Source organism: Anabrus simplex, chromosome 14, assembly GCF_040414725.1.
Source record: "Anabrus simplex isolate iqAnaSimp1 chromosome 14, ASM4041472v1, whole genome shotgun sequence".
Taxonomy (NCBI): Eukaryota; Metazoa; Arthropoda; class Insecta; order Orthoptera; family Tettigoniidae; genus Anabrus; species Anabrus simplex.
The window spans coordinates 73,206,879-73,232,717 of record NC_090278.1 but is presented as its reverse complement, the minus strand read 5'-3'; the positions used below and the strand labels follow the sequence as shown (position 1 = coordinate 73,232,717).

Below are 25,839 nucleotides of genomic sequence, written 5' to 3'. Positions count from 1 at the left end.
AGGGTATTGTCGTGATAAAAGATGACGTTTTTCCTCGCCAAACCCTGCCTTGTTTCGTGTATCTCTTCCTGTAGTTGGTCTAGGAGGTTTGTATAGTATTGCCCCGTAATTGTTTGGCTAGTATTAAGATAATCTATCAGCAGAATGCCTTTTGCATCCCAGAAAACTGAGGCCATGGCCTTTCTGGCCGAACGCACTGCCTTTGCTTTCTTTGGCGGTGGTGAATCAGCATGTTTCCACTGCTTTGACTGTTTTTTTGTCTCTGGGGTATAGCATTGTACCCAAGTTTCATTTGTAGTAACGAACCGGTGCAACTGAAAACGGTCCAGACTTTGTTCGGACATTTCCAATCTGGTGCTTTTATTGTCCAATGTGAAGAGCCGTGGCAGCCATCTTGCAGATAATTTTTGATACCCAATTCTGCTGTTAAAATATAATATACCATTTCAGAAGACATCCCTACAGCTTCAGCAATCTCCGGCACTTTCAGTCGACGATCCTCCATGACCATTTTATGCTCTTTTGTGATAAATTCTGGGGTCGTAACACTTTTTGGCCGTCCACTACGCGGATCATCGTCCAAGCTCTCCCCACCAAATTTAAACTCGCTGGTCCACTTGGCAACAGTTGAAAATGCAGGAGCTGAGTCCCCCGGTGTGTTCTAAAAGTCTGCATGTATTTCCTTTGCTTTCATACCTTTCTTTACGAAGTATTTAGTCACCGCTCGAATTTCAGTTTTTCCATTGTCACAAATCACTATGCGGGAACAACAAAGAATAGTCACTACCACACTCCTGCAGCTAGAGCGCTGACGTGGCACGTGTTCACTCACAAAGGATGTGTGATTATTGCGCGGGAACCTCGTTGCTCTAGCACCAACATCTAGCGGTGATTCCACAAACTTTTCAAACCGTCCTCGTATGCTCGCGGATCTTGTAGTTTCTAAAAGTATTTAATGCATATGGTTTGAGTTTCGTTATCAGGAAAGAATTCTTACCTGCTCACAATGAACTATACAAAGTTGTTGCACTCCCTTCGTACTGGATAAGTATGGTTTCTCTTTTGTGGTATAGTGTATTTCACTACCAAAGCCACTGCCTTTCTTGTGGTATCAATACAGCTTATTCAGGTATGCTACATATACAGAGTTGCTGTAACTCCACTCTTTTTGCTTAGAAGGCAATGCATGTTCTCTCGTATGGTGATTTGATCAATTACTGGCTTCTCGACATTGATTCTGCTCTTGACCAGTTTGGGTTGTCTACTGTTTGTGCTAAACAGTGTGTAGATAAGTTTATCATCCTGCATTCTAGAAAATATACAGCCTACAAGTGAGATATTTTGATGACGATCATGTCCTGTATTGTTTTATTCAGTCCCATGTGGGTGTGATGCAGGGGCGGCCGTATCCCCAACGACGCAGGTGGGATGTCGGCTAGTCGACTTCAGAGTGATATTGAAGACTTGGAAGCTAAAGAAAATGTTCTGGACGAGCTGATCACAAGTGCTGGTGAGTTATCTGCATGTCTGTTTCTGACTGTTGCATTTTTCAAAATTCAAGTATTGTGAAGTCGTGCATTGTATTTTCTTACAAGCTTACTCCATAACATTTGCTTACGAGTGCTAAGTGTTGCACCGATGAACACCAATGGCTGAGTTCAGTATTTGACCCTACAGGTCTCGTATGAATTTCTCTTGTTTAGCCAAATACAGCTTAACCTTGTTAGTGCCTTCCTCTTCAACGTGCTTCCTTGCTTAACACGTCATAAATGCCAAGTCACAATTCTAATTGTATCAAATCTATATAATTATACCTGAATTATTGCGTCACAAATATTTGCTATTACCAGTGAGTACAGTCACATTTTTCCTCGCCCTGAAAATGTTATTTGTCATACTTATGAAAGAAACGTGGTTTCTCGGTAAGAGTAGTCTCCACAGTTGATTGATTACTTTAAAAGGCCTCGAATTTCTGAATTTCGCAGGATTACTTGCACCTTTAGGGAATGTTCAGTTTTGCTTTCCAGTTTGCAGCAAGATCGCTGTATGACACTGCGAGTCTACTTGGGCTTGTATTTCGCATTCCATTGGTAAAAAATTTCATATTCCATATTGAAGAGCAATATACTGCAAAACAAAAGCTAGGGGTTTCTAGGTATTCAATTATTTTTCATTCCATTCAGAAGTTACAGAAATTTTTGTGTTGAGTGATCCAGTGGTATGTAGCGAATATTTGTCACACGGTATGATACGCAATTTCTGGATTAAGAACATCATCGTTTGAAATGGACTACTTTGGTACTAACTTGTCCTGTGATAGCGTAGTTATAGGTACGTAGAAAGTCGTGAAATTCCTTACTAATGAAGACACAATTACAATCTGTCATAAGGTGAACTGGTGTCCGCATCTTGAAGCGTGCATAGGTCGCGAATATTTTCACCTTCATGTTTTGACTATTTTTCGATGTGATAGACGTTCATTCAGAATGGTAGCCTAAGCATTCCTGCCGGTCGCACATAGTTGAGTGTCCACTCCAGTTCAATGTCAAAGGGTGGGACTGGGAAGTAATATTCAATAACCTGCTTCTCCGAAATAAGATTCTACTAACATTTGCTTTAGAAAGCGTGTGATCTGCAATATTTTTATTGGCCTCCATGCACATCTTTTCCAATGTATAGTGGGTTTTTCACATTCTTCAGTGCACGTGCCATTTTATAAGCCACGCAGGAAAGATTTTTGTATTTGTTCTCGTGTTTTTCAAGCCTTTTAATACTTCCCTCTAGTCTGTGAAAAGGGTATAGTTTTCACGTACCCACTGATCCACGACATAAAATGCCCTTATGTTGGAAAAAAATTGTAATTAGTTTTTCCATATCGCTGCTCTATAGTTTCTATAAGTATATTCAGTAGTGCATTTTGTATTTTGTTATCCCCTGAAGAAATCACTGAACAAAGTTCCACTGTGTAGTTTTTAATATTTGTGACCTTAGAATTCATCTTATTGCTTTTTAAAATGGTTTTCATAATATGGGATATGAATCAAGCTCACTCTCTCAGTTAAATTTCCAATCCTTTCCCCTGATTTAACATCTAGTGCACATGTTTAGTGAACATTTTTAGTTTGACTTGATCTTAGAAATATATTAAAACTTAATTCACACTAACAATAGAAATCCTAGTCTGGTTCTCCCTTTGTTTAGTCTGCTTTTCATAAATTTCAGTTTTCATAAATTTCCAAACCTGTGATGTAAACAAACTACCTTCTTCCAGCTCTCTCTACCGGTAGACAATCCCAGCTACACAGTTGAATATACAGTAAAACCTAGTCAATTCGTAGTCATTGGGACTAAAAAATCCGACTTCGAATTATCCGCCTATTCGAGATTCAGAAGTGCCAACCCTTGCCGCGTTACAAGATATTCTAAGGCCCGTTACTGGATGCAATTAAACTTGATTCACAGTTCAAACCTTTCAAATGACATGGGGGAAAACTGCATCCAGGAAGATGCTTTTAGAGTATTCAAATAATGCATTTGGATAACTCGCTGACAAACATAACCTCTCTCAACGAAAGAAAGCAAGCATGATTGAAAGACAAAGAGAAATCTATGCTGGCTTCCATGTGAATGTGCTTGATTCATTGGATTACTGTATTGTATGCATTTTAGATGCCCAGTACTTGCACAGAAAGTACCCGATGCCCTTAAAACACCGTGGCTAATTGAACATCCTTATGACGAGGGGAGAAAGGCTCTCTCTTCAGCATGACAACACAAGTCACTCTATCCTTACACAATTTCCCGCCATTGAACTTCTCGTCAGACTTGGTGCGTCGCAAAGTATTCTAAGACCGATTAATGCATGCATTGATTCACAGTTTGAACCTTTCAAATACCATGGAACAAGCCATTTCCAAAATGTATCCAACAAGGTGCATTTACAATGTTCAAATAATGCACTTCGAAAAATCACTGACAAACATAATCTCATGCAACGAAAGAAAAAATCACACGATTCAAAGACCAGGAAAAATTGTGCTGGTTCCCCTGTGCAAATGCAATCTTTTTTGGATTACTCTACCGTTTGCATTTTTAGATGCCTTCTACATGCACGGACAGTGCCCGACACTCTTAAAACATTGTGGCTTGACCCCTCAGCCTTGCAGTAATTTAAAGAGCTTCCTTCCCTGCGGCCAGGTGAGATTTCAACTACGGGCGAATGAAATACATTCTCAAGGCGTTACTACAAGTACAAGGGTCGCCTAATATTCACAAAATTTAGAATTCCTTATGAAACAACTATGTACATGCAGATAATTAAATCATTGTTTCACATTTCCATATTCATTTAGTTTTGTGTTATAGAGTTCGAAGCACTCTTCGCGACAGACCCGAGTCACACTCCTGCCAGCAGTACATCGACGTCTTGTTTTCGTTGTCTTTCGAACACACGATAGTCTCTCAGGTTTAGATTTCTCACTCTTGGGTCCTAATTTCCTGATAAAATGTCTTTCCTGCAACCTTGGAACTCTATTATGTGATGCGCGCCGGCCTTGAATATTTCGCTCCCCGCCGGAGCGAGCGTATTTTGTAAGCAAACCTTCCAACAGCTGAACCCGATAAGATATCTGCTCAATGTTTGTCCCTGTGACTTGTCTGAATATTACTAGAGAATTTAGGAATCCGAATTCACTGTTGAAAACTCCTGTTTGACCTGTATAATTATCTATAATCTTCTACATGAAATTTCCAAGTACTGATTCCTCCTCAAAGTCACTCTCATTATTTACCATTGCATCCGACACAGCCACATCATCTATTTCATTATCACTGCTACTCATACTGCCACTACTACTTCCGCCTAAACTTTCATCTGAATTATACACCCTTTCAAGCGGCGCGTCACACAGACTGATGAAGCGGCAGCGGGACCGTAAACAGCAGGACGAAACTGAATGAGGGGAATAACAAACCAACTCGATACATATTTCAGATGAAAGGTCAAGACATCGTCTTTCAGGCGAGATATGTACCATATACAACTGGTTCTTGTATCTCGTGGGGAGTTACGAAAATATTACAAGCTGAGAAATAAAAACAAATACCTTAAATAAACCGCACTCTTAGTGTAAAATTGGAGCAAAGTACATCACGCAAAAAGACAAACTTCTCAAATCATCCTTTTTTATTATGTGGGAAAGAATTAAGCAAACACTCTAAAAAAGGCAGAGATTAGTGCGCAGACTTACTTGACAAATATTTATCTTTGTAAAAACAACTACATTTTAACGATTATCAATTCTTATTTACAACACTGATAAACCTGAAAATGATTTCTTGAAAACAAAACAATTTGCATATCCATAACTCCAAAACTCTTCGCGCTATAGGCATAAATGCAAAACCATGTACGGTTCTATACCACACGAGTTCGGCGGCTACGGAAGAAAAGAGGGTCTATACCACACATAGAGGTCGGCGCTGAGGGGTTAACAAACTTATGACGAGGGCAGGAATTCTCGATTCCGTGTGCATTGCAACACAATACAATGACCCTCATCCTCGTACGATTTCCCTGCTGGTACTTTCTCCTTTAAAACCATAAGACTGTTTGGGCTCGGCATAAAAAAAGGCAATACAGTTTCATCATCGATGACAATATTGTTCGGTGCTTACGAGGTGATTATATGAGCTATGCTTTTTCATCAACTGTCGCATCGCCAATGTTCGCGGATTCTGTTTCTCCGCACACTGCCTGCTGTGTTATCGTCTTGGGTTTCACTTCGTGCGCAATAACGCTGGAGCCGGCCCCATGTTGTAGGGTTAGCGTGCCTGTCTCTTCCACGGAGGCCCCGGCTTCAATTTACGGCCGGGTCAGGTATTTTTACCTGTATCTGAGGGCTGGTTCGAGGTTGAGGTTTGAGGTCCACTCAACCTACGTGATTACAATTGCGGAGCTATCTGACGGTGAGATGGCGGGCCCGGTCTAGAGAGCCAAGAATAACGACCGTGAGAATTCGTTGCGCTGACCATGACACCTCGTAATCTGCGGCCTTCGGTCTGAGCAAGGGTCGCTTGTTAGGCCAAGATCCTTCGCGACTATTGCGCTGGGGGGGGTTGTATTACGCCGCATTATCAGACCTCTTGTCTACTAGAAGACAAGTGTGTGTTGGTACCGGTATTTCCTGGTGACGTTGCCGATAAGCGATAACTTACCGCCTTACGTATTTCAAATGAGAACTCATAATATGTAGGGGGTGAATAAATTGTACATTGTCTCGCGACCACGTTGTTAAACTGCCGATAGCCTGGCGGTAACCCATGCGTCGTACATATAGTTTTATTATTTATTCATACGTTGTGCAACATCTCGTAAATGTGACTATGTTGCCAAATTGCCCATAAACTATTTACGTATTTAAATTGTGCATTCATGTGCAACTTACATTGCTGTCCCATTTACCTTTTAACCAGATTGGCGAACAAAATTTGGATGTGAGATGATTATACGATTAAATGTTCAAAGTCCTATTTTTGTATCGAAAATAAAGCAGGCAGCGATTATGCCGGGAAATACGGTAGTAAGAATTCAAATGTGACTCAAATGATGTTGGTTGTCTAATAACTTGCCCTGTTACTAAGTAAATTCCTTTGCATTGTTTCAAGCTAAATATTCGTATGTCCTACGAATACCAAGTCGGGTACAGATCGTATGACGTACCGGTACTTAGTACTTGATATCTAGATATTTTTACATTAAGACAGTTCATATTTGTGCGTGCAATAAACTGCAGAGTAGGTTACATAATGTTATTGCATTTCTGCTAGAGACTTATGTTTCCCTTGATAATATTTTGGGAATGATCGTCACAAGTTACACACAAGGTTTTTTCTACCTGTCATCTTCAGAAGGTAAACATTCGCACTTTCTGGGTGGTGGTGGTGGTCATTCTTGGAAATGTAGGAGCTAATCTTAAGTATAATAACTGTACTAACTCTTGACCAGATTTTGAAGGTAATTTCCAAGAAATTACATGGATAAATCTTTGTGGTCCTTTCTTGACAGAATGTCGCAACAATTTACTTAATTCCACTGTTATTTCGGACATGCCTATTATTTCCTTTGAGAAGCAAAAAATGGATTGTACTGTATGCAGTTTGTCTTCCAATTCCCCTAGATTCATACAGATATAAGATGTGTACTTAAATGAAAGACTAAGTCTTCTTGGGGTAGTGATTATTTGAACCAGATATTAAAAAGTTGGCCAATTGTGCCAACGAGAACGGTTACTGACGGAAACTTTGTGCAAGAAAAGCAAAGATTTCATGCATGCATGTTACCTCGTTGCTCAAGTTATACCTCCTCCTATATGCCACATTCAGTCTTCCAGGCGTTGATCATTATCAATGTTCTACATTCAGCAACACAGTAACGTTTGATAGTTATTATTGCAGTCCAGTCTCGAATATTGAATCATGGCATTCTTTCTCTGCCTGCTCGCTATTGGTAATACCCTGTGTACTTGCCTATAACATACCCACCACTAATTTTATACTATTTTGTCAGGAAAAAAAAATTAGAAGAAAATAACTGCAAAAAATATTTCAAGTTACCTGGCATCAGGCACTACATTTCAGTTTTCACTAAACCCTATGCTTCTCCACTGCCTATATATTGGCCTCGGCTGCTATTTCTCCCCCTACCTTAGATTTCTCAATGCTCTGCTTCCGGGCTCCACGTCCTGCACGGCTGCTTGTAATGTGTAATTTAGCCAGTTCTTCTGTACTAGGGCAGGAGTGAAAATGTTTAGGAAATTAAATTTGCAGAAATGCCAAATATTTTAGCTGTAGTTCTCCCCATATTGCTAACAAAACTGTCATGCAATTAAAAAAGAAATATATTATTCAAAATACAATAAAGTAATATTCTCACAAGCACCTCAAGATTATTTATGGTATATCTTTCTCAATGAAAAGGAACTAGAACACTTCATGTGGCCTACCATCCTCACTCTTCAAAATAATTGGATCAAACAATTCCTCTAAATGATTTACTTAGGGGCAAGATATAAGATTCGGTTTTGTGACAGCAACATGTGGGGAATGCCATCCATAACATTTCTAAGTATTTAATTGTATTTATATGTTTATAATTGTCATGCAGCAATAGTTGGGAATTATAATTTTGAAACCACATCGTATTTTTCTTCTTCTTCTCTCTCTCTTTTTTTTTTTTTTTGAGACATGCAAAGATGAATTTATTGTTGCGAAGAAAATGCCACCTTAATCTAGAGTTTATATCTGCTGTGATAAGTGCTGACCTTGATCTCTTAACTCTCTTCTGCGGGTTGCGTGGTAAAGCGTACTGGAGTTCCACATTGTCTCCCGCAGGTTGCGTAGTAAAGCGTACTCGACTTAAAAAAACCTACTTCCTCTGTCATCTGTCTCTCAAAGATTAGATACTACTGGCATGCACGTAATCCTTTAATAGTGTTCTTTTATACGTTGTCTTGGATAGAACAGACAGCTGACTGAATGTAAACACAATGCAGCAACATGGTTGCTCATAAGCAGTTGAGTGCGGATGTTATTTGTTACAAATTAGATCAATATGTTACAAATGCAGGGATGCCAACTATTACTATTCAGTCGTAATAATTACGAATTACCCATTACAATTACGCCTTTACGAATCACACACCACAAATTACGATTTTTTCTTGATTTTAATATCGAAGTATATGAAGTGTTCAAAAGGATACACAAGGAATGCCATTAGCCAACCTGAATTTTCAAATATTATTTTCAGATTTTTCACTAATAATTTAAAACCCTTTCGTGTCTCTCGTTTAAGAATATTTCGAGTTTATATGCTCCAAACGCAGTGTGTGCTTCCATTACCGAAAAAATAGGCACCTGGAAAGTGATATATCTTGCGGAGTTGTCTTTGTTCGTCACATGACTTCCATGCGAGTTCTTTTTTCTTTGATTTTGCAGAAAAGTGGTGACAAACTCCTTTTCATTGTGGATGCTGTGTGCGTGACTGTTGAAGAAATATTTATTGCGATTTGGGTTGCCAAATTGACATATTGCTCTTCTAGGATATATGCTAATAGTGTGTTACAAAATGCGAAAGGTTTGAAATAATGAAGCGATTTCTTGTGCAGGAAAATACGTGTTGTGACGTTGCCGTGTTTAGTGACACTAGTGATAAACCAAATATAGTTCAAAAATTTAGGGAGGAGTACTCGAAAGAATGGCCCTGTTTACTGCGTTCCTTAAAATCTCATGTTGTAGTGTGTGTAGCCGCGATTTTTCAGTTGCGTATGGTAAGGAAGAACAAGATTGAGATCCGAGCTAATATGAACACCGAACTGCTAAGTGCTGTTAGTACAGAGGATGCACATGATGTCAAAAGGAAAAGCATGCCACCAGTGTTCGTTAGCCAAACCGCAACTACAATACTCAATAAAAGGAATGATCATTCAACCTTCAGTCAGATATGTACTGCAGATCACCTGTTACTTCAGCAGGTAAGAATCGTACATTCTTTATATGCCGGTTTTTGAATAACTGGTTGAATTCTATGTTGTTCATAGACTTTGCAACGATATGTAAGTTAGTAAGATCTCGGAAAAAACTAAGGCCACACCTCCCTGCCCCCCCCCCCCCCCCCCCGCCCCGGTGACCGAACGGCTGCGTTACGAATTGCCTTTCTTGAAAGTTGGCATCTCTGCAAATGCTATGGTAGTGAGTTTGAAGTTGTGGGTATGATAATAAAGATGGTATGGGAAGCAGTTGGAACAGGATGTGAATCTGAGAAATCGGAATACGCCACAGGACAGTAAATGTTCATTCAGGTAACGTCTTCTTTTAAAATATTGGGCCTACTTGGACATTAAACATAATTATCAGATTTAATTTTCCAGTTAATTCTGTGTGAGCCTCTGCGTAATTGCGTAATATTGCAACTAATGTCAATTGTATCTTCCAATCCCATTCAGTGAAAAATTGTTTATAATTTGTATTCCTGAGAGGAAGTATGTTCTAATCTTGATTAGACGGACTCTGAAAATGAAATAAATCAAGTGATTCAGGGTGAATTTGTGCGTACTTCGCATTGCTAAGAAAATAGTGTGTCCCATCAGCTCCAGCAATTCGGACGGACTTCAAGAAAAAGCAATTTAACTTCATGCACCATATTGGATGCTTCTTGATGCATCATTTTGAACACCTAATTCTTGCGTGTAATTAGATGATCTCGTCATTTTAGAATAACTAGTGTATTTTCTATTGTTACAAAATTTGAAAGTGATACCTTAAGTGGTTTTCACAGAATAAATTGTTTAGTGAAGGTATTCCACAACTATACCTGACAAGCAAATTATTACCCTATGTTTCGCCAAAAAGTGAGTCAAAAATAATTCGTGGGAAAGGGTTAAGTGGAACTGAGTTTTTCTCACATAGCATTCGCGAATGGAAAATGCTCCGACATGTTTTCATCGTGGTGCTTAATAGAAGGTGGCCAAGGCAGGCACTAAGTATGTAGTTCCTTCATCTTCGGGCAGCTAGCTAATTCTTCCTATTGTAGCTGTAAATACACTGTCATTGAATTATTTAAAATATTAAAAATCATAGTACAGGGTATTTCAACAAGAATATATGTATTGAAAAGTATAATTTTGTCCAAATTATATATCGCTGCGCCTCGGCTCGGCTATTGGAGTTTGTGTAATAGCCCCTACATGTAAGTTGTATTTTGTTTTTCTTGGTAAGTCATATGTTTAAAATGGCTACTCAGCAGCAGAAATCATTTTGTGTTCTCGAGTTTGCGAAGTGCAATTCCGTGATTACAGTGCAAAGACGTTTCATGTTGAGGTTCCAAATTGATCCTCCGAATGGGCGGTACATTTGCAGATGGTATCGACAGTTTGTAGATACAGGATGTGTATGCATAGGAAAGAGTCCTGGCCGCCCTAGTGTTCCTAAAGAAAATGTTGCAGTAATTGAAACTCTTTTCCAACGTAGTCCTTCAAAATTTACTCGTTGTGCCAGTCGGGTGTTACAACTGCCTACAACAATAATTTGGCGGGTTTTGAGGCGTATGCTGGTACAGTTTACAGCTGTTAACAAGCTCTGTGTCCTAATGACAAACTCAAACCTGTGGTATTTTGCAACGAGATTCTTGATGCTATTGACAATAACACTTTCGCACAACCTATCGTGTTCAGTGATGAAGCAGCTTTCCTTGTTTGTGTTTGTTCACCTGACCACTATGTTCGAATTTCGGGCCTAGAGAATCCACATGCAGTCATTGAACATGTTTGAGATTCACGCAAAGTCAGTGTGTTTTGTGCGATATCACGATAATCTGTTTACGGCCCATTCTTCTTTGATGGAAACACGGTTAACGGTCAGCAATATCACGCTATGTTACAAAACTGGTTGATTCCGAGGCTGCACGAAGACGACTCCCGTTTTCAACAACTGGAGTCGCGAAGTGCGTGAATATCTGAAGGCAAGTCTGCCGAACCGTTGGTCGTCAAGGAGCTGGCGTCGTAGCATGTCTCGGCTGGGCTCCACGGTCACCGGATTTGACACCCTGTGACTTGTTCTAGTGTGGTTTCATTAAAGAAAATGTTCATGTTCCACAACTCCCACAGAACCTGTATATTGAACATCTGTAATCTGTGTGTAAAGTTTCATATTTGTATGTCTTGCAGTTTAATAAATATGTGCATTTGAAATACGTATATTCTTTTTGAAATAGCCTTTAGTTTAACCCATTCCGCGCTCATTAACGTGCAATGACGGGTGCAGATGTCCCCGTGTACTCAAGTCCGAAATACTTCTGACTACAGATTTCTTTCGATAGTGATGTTCTTTAGAATTACGTTCCTAGATAGTTCTAGCGGGTTTCCATGTCAATTTTATTATCCGAAGGCTACTTTGTGAATGTTTATTTTGCTCCAAAAATTGTCCATCTTGTTCATGAAGTGAATGCTACCACGGAGCAAGATGTCGTGTAACCATTGCAAGGAGGAAGAGTCCTGCAATTACTGCTTGGTAGTTGTGAGGAAGATATCTCAGAATTATCTGATAATAGTTTTAGCAATGATAGTGCGTCTGAGAACTGTGACTCCACTCGTGAAAGTGATAGCAAGAATGAAGATGACGTCGTACATAACCTCACCGCATTGAAGTTTGGCCATTAATTCTCCGATAGGCAATGCATGTGCAGTTGTTCAGGAGCTAAATACTGTAGTCAGGAGGTGTCTGGGAATAAAGGTACAGAATATGACGCGAGTCAGTTCTTTACTGACATTTTTTGGGGGGGAATTTGCAAGGAATCCAATGAATATGCAAATAAAATTCTGGAAGATGTCACCCTAATTACACCACTATAGGTGATACATCTCAAGGTTGGTGGAATTAGAAGACTGTCGGCAGAGAAATGTATCATTTACCGGACAGCGGATTTTTTGGTTGAATTCTAGATTTATTATAGCGGAATTTACCGTTTTATCCATTTTACGTTTTTTATTATTTTATTTTATAAATTTGTTCTCCAGTCTGTCCCAAACTATTCCCTTCTTCTTGTCAGGTGCTAGCAATCACACGAGGAAAACATGTTATTTAGATTTGATGTTATGAGATCATGGTATCATACATTTGTAATGCGTGGGGAAAGATCACTTATCTCTCAGTTGACGAATGACGACAGGTAATGAAACTGTGAGAAAGTAGCAATTATATATATGCTTTGAAGGAAGACCGTTTAATGAACTGGCCTGTTCTGTGTGTGGCCCCTGAGGTAGGGGATTCACCAACAGTAGTTTGCACCCGGCAGTAAAACGCCTATGAGTTTTAGCTCGCAGGTGCAGGTTAATCCCATTGAAACTCACAGATCAGGTGCAGACATTTACTTTTAAAATTATTATTATTATTATTATTATTATTATTATTATTATTATTATTGCTCATTATTTGAGATCGGATTTCTTGGATTTTAGCGGATTTTTTGTATCATTTAGCGGATCTTGAAAATATTAGTTGGCAACACTGCAAAGTTGTCCTCAACGTGGATTGATGTTTCAAGGTGTACCATACCTTAAGACTTCAGTTAATTGTAGTAACTTGAACTCTGACCCAAAATGTTGTTAGTTTGATGTATGCTTTTGTAACCATTTTAGCATCCATAACATAAGATGTAGAAAAAAAAAAAAAATCACAGTCCAAGGTACATTTCTCAAGGAAAATGTTAGCATGGCAATGGGTTAATGGGGAAAGAAAATTGGTTGAAGTTAGTTTTACTGGACTTGCAAATACAGTATATAGTTGATATTTTGCAGGATTTTAAAGTTATCTGAGGTGAATATTTTATCTAATTTACCCTTTGTACACAGGCTTTGGTAATCCGAAGCCTAGTAAGGAGGTTAGTTGGTCCATTCAAAGTTGCACACTCAGGTTCAGTTCTCTATGTTTTCCCTTTTTTTTCTCTACAGAATGCGATCTCCGGCAACTTAGTGAGGATAAACGCTACGCTTACATTACCTACCAGGACCTTCGCGGGATTCCTGAATATCGTCAACAAACAGTCATGGCCATCAAGGCTCCTCCTGAAGCTAAACTTCAGGTGCCTCACCCTGATGAGGTAGGATTAAACTTATTTGTTAAGCATGCTTCTAGCTGTCGCTTTGAAATGTTTTTGCAGTAATGCCGAGCATTTGTTGTGGTTCAAACTGTGGTTGCTTTTGTGAGAAATAAAACAAATGCCAACTCGATTAATCCGAGTGCTGCTTTTTTGAGTCTCTTGTGGAGCTTTCCATTAGACATGCTGCAGTCTCGGTAGAGCAAGTTATGGACTGTTTTAGAATGGGGCTTTGGTCTAAAGTCCCATTAAAGGCCTTTCCATACAATTTTTAACAAAACAGAATTAAGGACATAACATCGTCAATCAGAAGTCTAGGGGCCCGTCATATAAGTGATCATTGTCGAATGTGGCCAGGTACATTTGTCAATGTATCCTACAGTCAGGTGTACTAGGCAATTTCTGACAAGTGTAAATGAGAGCAATGTATCATATTGAAGTGTATTGAGTAACTCTCTTACGTTTTGAGATGCTCGCCTTTTGTTGGTGTATATGAATTGAATGTCTGTGCTTGCATCTCATAACGTGCATACCATCGTCGCTTCTACTCCACATCCATTATGGATCCTTGGAAAGGCAAACTGGCTTGCCTTCTGAGAGAACCATGATCGTGCTTGGACTGGACTAGATACGACCTGTTCGTGAAAATTAGAGGTCTGTTTTTGCAGTGATAAGTACAACCAGGAAATATCGTATATGCCTCGACTGTACAGAAAGAAAGGTATACCCGATGAACAGAAGCTAGCAACAAGCTGTATAAAGAGTTCCTTACAACTGGTGATCAAGAAATATAAAATATAAGTAATTATAAATATAAATCGATCTACTCCATAGCTTTGATGCCTACAGTATTCAGACCAAAATGGGTTGAAACCGTTAAAATATTCTACTGTAAAAACATAACTTAAAGCTATAGGCCAATTGCACTACTGAGTACAGTTTACAGTGTGCAAAATGATCAGCTTTTTGAAATCTTGGACATATGCTTCTGGAATAAGTTGAATTCAGATGGAACTGCTGCTGTGCAAGATAGTGTTATCACTGACCTCACATTGGCTTCCGGAGGCAACTTAGGACATTAGTTGCTTTCCTTGATTTACAACTAAACTACAAACTGCTGCACATTATACCATTTGAAAGAATCGTTAGGCTTCCGATACCATGTTGGAGCCAGACATTTGAAGTAACTTTGTAATACAATCAGCTGCCTAAAGAGACATCATGGTTGGTGTCGCTCTGTTGTAGCCCGACTTGTATCCAGTCTTGATCTGATATGCTTGTGACCTGTTCCAAAACGTTTTTGCTCTGCCCGTGAAAGCATATCTACACGGCAGACTGATTGATAAAATACAGAAAGGACCGTAACTAATAATTTAGAATCTCTTAATGAGTACTTCTGTAAATGGAGATCCAAGCCAATCCCAAGCAAGACTACAGAAATATGTTTCCATCTATGCATTAAGTAAGCTAATCATGAATTTGACGAGTATTTGGGTAACAATCGCTTGAACAACAGCAAGTACTTCAGGTAGAACTCGATCCTTCAGGGATCACCTGCGGTAGACGGCAGGGAAAATAAGCTGTGCAGCCTGTTCGATTTATTAGCTCAAACTATATATCACAACTCAGTTTGGTTCAACACTAATTACAAAAAAACCTTTCGATGTCCAGTTCAGTCATGCAATAAGCATTATAATAGGTACAATGAAATCAATAACTACATTTAGAATACCATCGTTAAGTCACATCCCACCAGCTGAACGATGACTTAACGTGTACCTTGGTTCAGGACTAGGAACATAACATGTCAACAACAACTAGGAAATCCCTGTTGCCAAAACTAACAGATTGCAATCCGGAAATTCCACCGGTCAAAACCCCACGACATCTCATTGTTTCTTCAAAACAGTGCAGACCTGGAAACAAGATTTATTCGTAAACTCTCCGTCCTGCTTCGGAAGTAATGGAAACATAACAAAACAGTATAGTTTAGATTGACATTGCAGAACCTCTGTAACTCCTAAGAGTATTAGGACTAATTGTGACAGATGTGCTGATCTCCACTGGAGAAAAGTTTTCTGCAAAATGCAGACCATCTGGTGTATCGTGTGTCCTTTCAGCTCCTAGAAATGCTTACTCTGTGATTTTATTGAAGCAAATATTGCTGTGATGGACTTTTAACAACTTGTAATAATCTTTGTAAACAGCTTAAAAGTCAAACTATATTTTGTACGTAGGAGTACCCAAAAATAACCGGAATAACATTGCCGTGGAGCGATTGTTTTTTATAACGCTAATTTGTTCTTATATAGATTTTATGATGGCAGGTTTACGTGCAGCTCTATTTAGTAAATAGCCACATGTCGATTGATGACAAACATCGTTCTGGGCGTCCATCTACTGCCTGAAAAATGTTTAAAAAAATTGGAGAGCTTGTGCTCACGCAGTCGACAGACAATTGATCAACTGTCAGAAATCAATGGGTTATCCTGGAGCTCAGTATAGTGAATTTTAAACGGAACATTTGTGAGTAAAAATAGTTGCTGCCAAGTTTGTTCCTCGGGTTCTGACTGATAATCCAAAAGAATGTACAGGTGAAAGGTGGCGGTGTAGAAACGACAGCTTGAAACATATCCCGATTTTTTTGTCAAAGGTCATTACTGGTGATGATTTGTGGTGCTATGGTTACGACCCAGAAACAAAGCAACAGTCAAGCCAATGGAGGACATCATTGTCACCCCGTCCAAGAAGACATCAAGTGAAATCTAATGTCGAAACAATGCTGATTTGCTTTTTCACGCTAGGGGTGTATTTCATTCAGAATTGGTTTCCTCTGGTCAGATTGTCAATCAAACCTTGTAGAGCATCTGAACTTTCCTCACCAATCCCTCTGGTACATTTCTTTTTCTCAGGCATTCCCGTATCTTCTCTTTTGCAATGCTGTCATATGCCTTCTCAATGTCAAGGTAAACCATAAACAGATCTTTCCCTTTTTCCTAATACTTCTGCATTAACATACGTGCACTGAAGATTAGGTCTGTTGTGGACACTGTTAGGCCTGAAGCCATACTATTCCCGTTCAGCCATACTATTCCTGTTCAGACTGTGGCTCTAAGCTCGCAATCTGCTCCTTAAGATTTTCTCAAGAATCGTAAGTCTATGAGAAAGTGTTTTTCCCCGGGAGTTGGAGCATTTTCGGCGATTTCCTTTCTTAAACGTGGGGATAATGTCACACTTGCTCCAATCAGTAGGTATCCTGCCATCTTTCCAAACTGCATTGAACACTCTTGACACTCTGTGTGGCCACTGTAAAGCCTGGACTCCTGCTTCAATAATGTCCGTGCTGGCTTCGATTCCCGGGGTTTTCCCTTGTGGCATCATCTTGAGGGCTGCTTCTGTTTCTGCCCATGTAATAGGAGGTTCATACCTGCCAACTTTTACGGTTTATCCGTAAAGTTTACGGAAATTGTAGGCAGAAATTTTATAATCGCTCCACTTCCGTGCAGTCGGTAGTTTATGTGTGTCGAAGCGTTCGGTTTTGGTCGAAGGCAAGTCCACAATAGTCAGTAACTCGTTCCTTGTCATAATTGGTACTTTTAACCATGTGATATTTGTGTCGTTATCGGAATTTGAAACCGGGATAACAGTTATTCCGAATGAATCTCAGGTGTCGACAGGCTTTGCTCCGAAAATTCTTTGTTCCATTCCGTTCACTTGTGATTTAACCTATGTTCTTTGATGTACCTTGTTCGCGAAGTTGGCGTTTGGCTTTATAAGGTTGACATTTTAAGGAAGTGTTAAGAGATTTTGTGTTAAAAGTTCCTGCTTCTCTGTTTTCTGTATTCGTTGGACCAATTGCATTCGTTCGACTGACTGGGTATACTGCTGTTAGCGAAGCCCATTAACTTATAAAGATTGTCATTCGTTCCACGTGTGTGTATGCTTTTTACCATGTGCATATTCTTTGTTCACGAGGGTAGTGTCGTTTTCATTTAATGGTTTAAGACTTAGTGTGCTTTGACATGTTTTAATGAAGGGTTTGACTGCCTTCAGTATTTCCTATAATTTTATGTGACGCTCAGTGATCAGGATTCATTTCGATTTTCAGTACATATCAAGAGATTTGTTCTTAGACATTTTCATACGCTACATTCCTATTGTAGATTATCATGAATAAATCCCATAAGAAACGGTACGTCCAGACATTTAAAGAATCATATTGTGTTTTTTTCTGTGCATACTAAAATCAGGAGACGGAGAAAAATTTACCTTTTGCAAGGCATGTGGGAGTGATGTTAATATTGCACATGGTGGAAGAAACTATTTAAGTGATGAGTTGGTTATTGGCATTCAGACTTTGAACATAGTGAACGAACCCCAGGATAGGCTACAGGTAAATCCCTTTTCTTTTCATCAGTGAGAAACTTCTTTTGTACTGCCTGTGACTACATCAGCAATTTTCCACTCTTGCACAGTTTTCTTCCATATGTTATTCTTGGAAAAGTTTTCTATGTTATGCAAGGAAGAGAATGAAACTACAGATGAGGTGGTGAATGAGCTTCTGAGGCAGCTCACAGTTCTTCGGTTTCAAATCAAGATGCTGCAAGTGATTCCAGTTGGGCACAAATATAAAAAATTTGTGGAGCCAATGGTCTTCTAAAGTATAACCAATTTTCTAGAGTAATGTTGTATCTATTCTCACCATTTCCCATAGCAATGCAGAATGTGAACCACTTTGTTGATCTGATAATTGTTAATTGTTGGATAATGTATCACAGATGGTGTGCAGGTAGTGGTATTATTAGACAAAAACGACTCTCATTAATGGATTACAAAATGCATGTAGGAAAGGCATTGAAATATTTTAAGGACCTTAGGAAACGAGGACGGACTCCCTCAGCACCCACCAACCCTGCTGATGAATATGACTCTGGGGATGACATTTACAAACAAAGTACTGTGAAAGTACGAAGAGTTCAGAGCCAACCCATTCCAGAGGTTCGTTTTGACAATATAGGCCACTTACCAAAATTTGTTGATGCAAAGAATGCCTCAAAATGCGGAAGGCCTGGATGTCGTTCCAAGACGAGGGTAGTACAGTATGTACAAAATGTGGTATGTACCTTTGCGCTCTAAAAACAACTGCTTCTTGCATTATCACACCAAGTAATGGGTAGAATGACTTGTGTAGTGAGAAATTGTTCAATTACGTATATATTTAGTTTCTATGTATGCACAGTGTTCCTATGTTATGATGAGTGTTTTAAAATAGGTGTTGGTTATTTTACGTTAGTATTACACAGTTTCCATGTTATGAGTGTGTTTTAAAATAGGTTTTGCTTCTTTTCAAGTAATTGAAGTACATAATTGGAATGAAAACACACATTGTTTCCAAAAAACCCATCTGCTAAATCAAGAGAACTGTAATCCATAATGTGTTAACAAGAGGACCCTCACTTATGCCCTTTGGGCACGTTACAAAGAATAATTTTATTGCATGGTTTGCTTACTGGTGACCCATATTCTCAGAAATGGCATGTATAAAAATTCCATTTCTGGAGTATTCAGTCCGGGATTGAAGAGGATAACCCTTATTTAAGTTCTGGCATCTATAGGTTAACGTGTAGAGTGTAAATGTTCATATGTTGGCCAAACTGGCCATAGCTTTCTTACAAGATACTTAGTACACGTTAATGCTGCAAAGCACTACAAACATTCTGCGATGATTCCTCACATGAAAGAGTCAGGCCACCAATTTATGACGATAAAGACCTATAAATTATAAAGAAGATGGAAAAGGGGACATTAATGACAGAATTAGAGAATATTTATATCCATTTAGACCAGTATTTTTAATAAAGAAGAAATTTAAATGACTAAATTAAAATAAGAAATCCGTTACACGAACAATTACCTCAACTGTTAAAAACGCTTTATCTTGAAGAAAGTAGCTTTGCCAAAGTTTTCATTCCCAAAACAACTAATAATTGCGGAGCAGTAAAGAACACAACCCCTCCCCGTGCTCCTACTAGACATTCCCCTTCCAAAACCACACCCACAAACATTTCTCCTTGTATCCCTACTCCCTCATCTCCACCTCACTCCTACAATACAAGAAGTAGATACGGAACAAGCAGTCACCATACAACCTCGGATAACACCAAACTGACAAACAGCAATTGGAGGGGTAAGTGAAGTTTCTAGAAGCACACTCTTAACTAGCAACACAACTTCCGATTACTTACAACGTGCCTTTTCTCGATACGGGCAACAATATAAACTAAGCAACAACTTTTAAATACGATCGTAGATTTACATCCCTTTCAGTCACACCTTATTAAATCAATTTTTTCAACATACTGAGGTTCGAACCCTACTGTCGGCAGTCCTGAAAATGGTTTTCCGTGGTTTCCCATTTACACACAAGGCAAATGCTGGGGCTGTACCTTAACCCATTTGTTCCCAGAATTTTTTTTTCGAAGGATTGCCTTTATTTTCACAAGTTACTCATTAGGGGGTGAGGAATTGTAAGAAAAAACGAATTTTGAATTAACATCATTTTCGGGGTTATTTTTAGCCTGGCAGGATTTCCTGCCAATGGGATTAATCATTATCTGTTTCAACTTGTCACTTTTATTTCAACTTATTGTCAAAGTACTACATAATAATGCTCATCAAGTTAAACATTTACAACAATATGACAAAATATATCAACGAAGATGACCGAGTCCACATTCTTACATAACTATAAGAACGTTTTGAAACAAACTTGTTAGGAAAACTTGCACTGTGTTGTTTCTTTACAGAGGTCTCACATGGTAGTGCTTGTGACATTCAGGATGAAGAGGTGTGTTACATTTTTCACACTTGTACGTTGTTCTACCTTTGCACTGCTTGCATCTCGAATTAGGTTGCTCACTTTTTATTATCCAATGATTTCTTTCATCAAACCGTGTTGCATTATAGGCGGTGCCACTGATTTGAAATCTTGGACCAGAGCACTTCCCTTCACTTCCACACTGCAGGAGCAGTTGCTGACTAATATCTTGCTGGAACATTAGCAATGTTATATTATTACCAAGACTTCGGAAAAGGCGCCAAGCATTCACAACAGCTGCGTTCAGCCCCCAAACAAACAATGGCCACCACCATTTTTTGGATCTGATATGAATCCTGTATGTAGCCACATAATGGTCATGTGAATCAACTCCTCCCATGTATTTATTATAGACTGCTATTAGTTTAGGTTGAGGCACTTGGATAGATTTCTTCAGTTTGGCAGACCATCTTTTAGCAGATGTAAGTGGATTGGATTTTACAGCATTACTAGCAACTGTTACAACTCTATTGTCAAACCACCTTACTAACACTATTGTATCATCGGCAACTGTTTGGTCCATAGCTCCCCTTCCTTTCTTTTCTAATGATTTCTTGTCAATGAGGGGTGCATCTCCAATCCTATTTTCTCTGATACTCCCCGTAGCAGCTATTCCTTTTTGTGACAAATCTTCCAGAAGAGGAATGGAGGTGAAAAGATTGTCAAAAACAATATGTGAACCAGCTTCAATGTTACATTTTTTGGCAAGTGTTGTAACAATATCATATCCTTGGCCTGATCCTGAAGGTGGAATACGAGTGCTGCTTCCGCAATATGGTTCGTCATGAAGCATATAGCCATCTGCTGAACAAATGGTCCAAAGTTTAAAACCGAACCTGATGGGTTTGCCACGAATGAACTGTTTTGTACGGTGTCTTCCATAATAAGGTACTATAGTTTCATCAATGCTTAGAAACTCTGGATTATCTATAGCTTTGAACGCTTCATTGAGCATGTCAAACATGGGCCTGTAATAACAATCTCCATCAATAGCTGTGTTATCTGCTAAGTGAATCTGTCTCATTATATCATCAAACGTATTTCTGCGCATGGATTTACTTACAAGTTCGTTATGTGTGTCAGAGGACAAACTCCAGAACATACGTCTGGTAGGCAAAGGTACGTAACCAGATAGGAGTAATATTCCTAAGAAAACTAGAATATTTTCTTTAGTCAAGCACTCTACTGAAAGATTCTTTTGTCCACTGTATATTTTACTTTGCTCTAAAATGTGATCAATGAGTTTATTTGGATAAAGTACCTGAAAGGCGTCCATAGGAGATTTCAAGTGTTCCCTCCAATAATCTGTCAGATTTGGATGGTAAGGCTCTCTGTACGATGGTATGTTTAGTCCAACTCTTTTGTCACAAGCACCAAAACTTATTTTCTGATTTTTTTTCTTTTTTGGTGGCATTTGAGCTTCATCTGTTGTAACAGCTGGTCCGGCTAATGATGTAACCGAAGTATGGCGCACAGATCTCTGGTGGAGGACATTGCAGGTCTCTCTGGATATAGGAAATTTAGGTGACATATTGGGTGCAAGGAAAGCCATTTTCTCTAGTCCACTTTCTTTGACTGGGTCGATGGGTATTACTGCTGAGGTTGATGGTGAGCATAAAGTGTTAGAATTACTAAATACTGGCTGATCTTCGTCCATTTCTATAAGTAGTTCAGCAGAACTTTTGAGTATACGCCTAGGTAAATGATGCAACTGAAAATCCACTTCATCATCACTTTTGTCGGAGTCAGCATCTGTCTCTGCGCCTGCATTTTCAACTGGCGGGGGTACAGAAATTCCAGTCACATTGACATCATCCAGCGCATCACATTCTAATAGGTCACATATTTCATTGACGCACAGCCTAAAATAAAAAGAACACTCATTTTTAGAACTATAAGTATTAGGGCTAACAATGATAATGTTATATCCCAATGGCAGGAAATCCTGCCAGAGGATTTAAATTGTTCATTGTTGCCCTTTCAAGTATAATGATCAAAATTCCAGTAGCAACACAGTCTTCCTGACTGTCTTGAGAACTTAAATACATAATACTACTCAAATCCAAGCTGAAGTAAAGGAATACTTACGATGTATGTCTGTTGCTGTATGCCATTTCATTCCACTCTGTCTTTTGCTCAAACTAATACACCTGTGGTGATTAATAGCACAAAATGATGGTATGGATCTTTATAACTGGCTTCTCTATGAAGGTCAAGGAATATGCTAATGCAATGAATAAACAAATTAACTGAATGCACTGCCATCTAGATAGAGAAAACTACACCGGTAGGAAATCCTGCCAGCGGGATGAAATGGGTTAATTAAGGCCACGGCCGCTTCCTTCCCACTCCTAGCCCTTCCCTGTCCCATCGTCGCCATAAGACCTATCTGTGTTGGTGCGACGTAAAGCAACTAGCAACATACTGACATCAACAAGCGCATATTTATTCAACAGCATTTGCCGAGGTCCAATGAAAACAGTCGTTAAAATTTCTCGAAGACCAACATTCATCCTGTCACCAGTTCAATCATCAAATTTACGAGATATTTTAATCTTTATAGACTCTTATCCCCAAGGGATAAATAACTTTTTAACAAGATCTCATTGCCAAGAAAATCTTCAAATTTAGCTCTTAAGATTGATATTCACGTCTTTCTAAGGTATTCGATTTTAGATATGCTACTTGTTTTAAATATTTTAGAACTCATTCCTCCACAGTTTTAATGTATCTTTCCTATTAAGCACATGTGATTAAGACATGTATCCAAAGATTCTGTATTTTACGATATTCTAATAGAGTAAGTTTTAAGTCTGTGAAAAGGGTCTAACAGTTCTTAAGTCATATGAACATAACCATTTCTTCGAGATTCAGATTTGGCTTGTGATGCTCTCTGTAAGGGTGCAAAACATGTCGCACGTAACTTTTTAACTAATGAAGATATTTTAAATGTGACAACATTATAATGTATTGAACAGGTGGATCATGGTAAAACTTTGTAAAAAGAAAAAAAAGCCGAGGTATGTCAGATGTTGTTAGATGTTTTCGTCGCGCGTGAGTTTTACTGATAGCCCATTTCAAAAGTTGGCGGGTATGGAGGTTCCTCTGTGTAGGTTTCAACTGCTGGTTCTTTGGCTCATAAGTGAAATAGCATGGTGGCCTTTGGTCAGAGGGGTCCCGGGTTCAATTCCTGGAGGGTTCGGTAATTTAAACCACCCTTGGTTAATTTCTCTGGCATGGGGGCTGTTCCCATCACGACGCACTGGTCGCCTACGCGCGTCAATTCAAAAGACCTGCACTGGCAAGCCAAGTAAGTCCTGGGAACATTCCCGGCACTAAAAGCCCTACACCATTTCAGTTGGTCTCTTGCTCTGCTTCTGTCCTGTTGAATAGGTGATCAAAATGATTCCTCAGAACCTGATGTCTTTCTTTCCTGGCCAGGTTTCCAGTAGGATCGTCGGTTACTTTGATGGTTTCAATTGAATTCATTGGTTTTTGATGGCTCTGAACAATAGTTTCTTAAGGCAGTTGTCCTCTTATACGATTCTGATAGTCTGACAGTTTTCCAATTTGTTGAAGTTCCCACACCTTAATCTTAGGTAATCCCACTATCGGCAGCCCTGAAGATGGTTTTCCGTGGTTTCCCATTTTCACACCAGGCAAATGCTGGGGCTGTACCTTAATTAAGGCCACGGCCGCTTCCTTCCAACTCCTAGGCCTTTCCTATCCCATCGTCGCCATAAGACCTATCTGTGTCGGTGCGACGTAAAGCCCCTAGCAAAAAAAAAATTTCCTGGTTGTTATCTTTGGTATATTATCTTTCAGATCTGCTACTAATAACTGGTGGTCGCTATTGATGTTCTCGCTCGGAATCGCCTTTATATCAGTCTACTTCTTTCTTTATCTGTAATGACATCGTCAATGACCGTCTTGCTCTTTACATCCGGGCTGTTAAGGATAATCTGGTGACTGACTCTTTTGTTGAACCAGCTGTTTTTTACTACCAAAGTGTTTCTTCTACAGAAGTCTAGAGGATGTCTCTCTTCTGAATTCCTTTTCCCATACCCATGTTCATACTGACTATATTTAGTACAGTTTACAGTATTTTGAGACTGAACCGTAACGTGAACGAACAAGAAATGCACAATGCCTCTGAAGAGTTCTGAACGCAAATGAAGAATGTGAAGACATCAGTCGGCAGCGATCGTTTTCCGGCTGTCGCCAGTTGGGGTTGTGAAATCTGCCTTTGTTATTAGTGGGAATGAACTACTTCAAGGTCGGTCACCGAGACAGCCCTGTGTGTAAAATGTTTCACAAGCACCAGCAGTTGGTAGGTGATTCATGTCACCTAGTCTGACACGCCCTTAGAGAATGGTACTGCACGAAATCCTATGGTAAATATTTCACATAAACTTACAAAAAGGGGAAATATATTAGAGGGATCTTGTCTGTAATACGTTGATCTTCATTTCTTCCTTCATTCCTACATTTACACATCCAATTGCGTGCTGAACCAGCCTCTTACGATACTGTAAATGTGTGTATCGCTCCAAAATCAAGAGACTGCTGCTCACTTGTGCAATCCGTGTTCGAAAATTCCATTTACATTCATCAGATAAGTCCTAGGAGGATCTTATGTCCTTTCGCTCCCATCTTGGCATCTACACTTCGAAGAGAGTCTTCAAAAACCTTCGCAGTGATCCAGGATTTTTTTATTGTTGGTGTAATTGGTGTGGAGCGCAGCAATGTTCTTAAAGCGGCTTTGAGAATTTGCTGATTATCAGTGGAGGCAGTTTTTTCACTTCCGTCACTATTGATACATAACAGAAATGCTGCGCGTTATTTTGCTTTGTTTCCACCGCAACATTTTCTCCCTTCGAAACACCCAGGCATTAAATTCATAAGAGGCCTGTCTCGTCCGCATTGAAAATGTCCTTGGGAATGAACCTAGATGTCAGTACTTTCAAGCGATTTTCTCTGCAATCTTGTGTGGTCTCTGCATTGACACATCGGCTTTTGTCCTGCGCACATTATGATTGCTGATACCCTGTCTAACCGTAAATTTGTGTAGTCAGCTCGGCGAAGCACTAAAATCTTCTACACAAATATGATTGCTAGTTCACTTGCTTTTTCTCAAAACATTGATCCGCAAATTAGAAAGCCTTCTGTCCTATGTTGCCTGAACCACTGTAATAAACATACTTTTGGGCATTCCCATTTTCCGTCCTGCGTGCGGGTCCCTTTATATGTCGTAACACCTAACACTCCCTTCAATTTCAGTACAACAGTATTTAAGGTCGGCAGAGCAATC

General features: G+C 39.3%; 1 protein-coding gene across 8 annotated transcripts in view; it reads left to right on the top strand.

The window, feature by feature from the left end:
- Positions 1 to 25,839, top strand: part of LOC136885513 (transcription factor E2F3) — a 199,552-nt gene that overhangs the window by 61,813 nt on the left and 111,900 nt on the right. For all 8 annotated transcript variants that reach the window (XM_067158111.2, XM_067158107.2, XM_067158113.2 and 5 more), the window contains exons 5-6: positions 1,398 to 1,510; positions 13,506 to 13,654. In XM_067158111.2, coding sequence (XP_067014212.2) covers positions 1,398 to 1,510; positions 13,506 to 13,654 — 262 coding nt within the window. The remainder of the gene's footprint in view (positions 1 to 1,397; positions 1,511 to 13,505; positions 13,655 to 25,839) is intronic.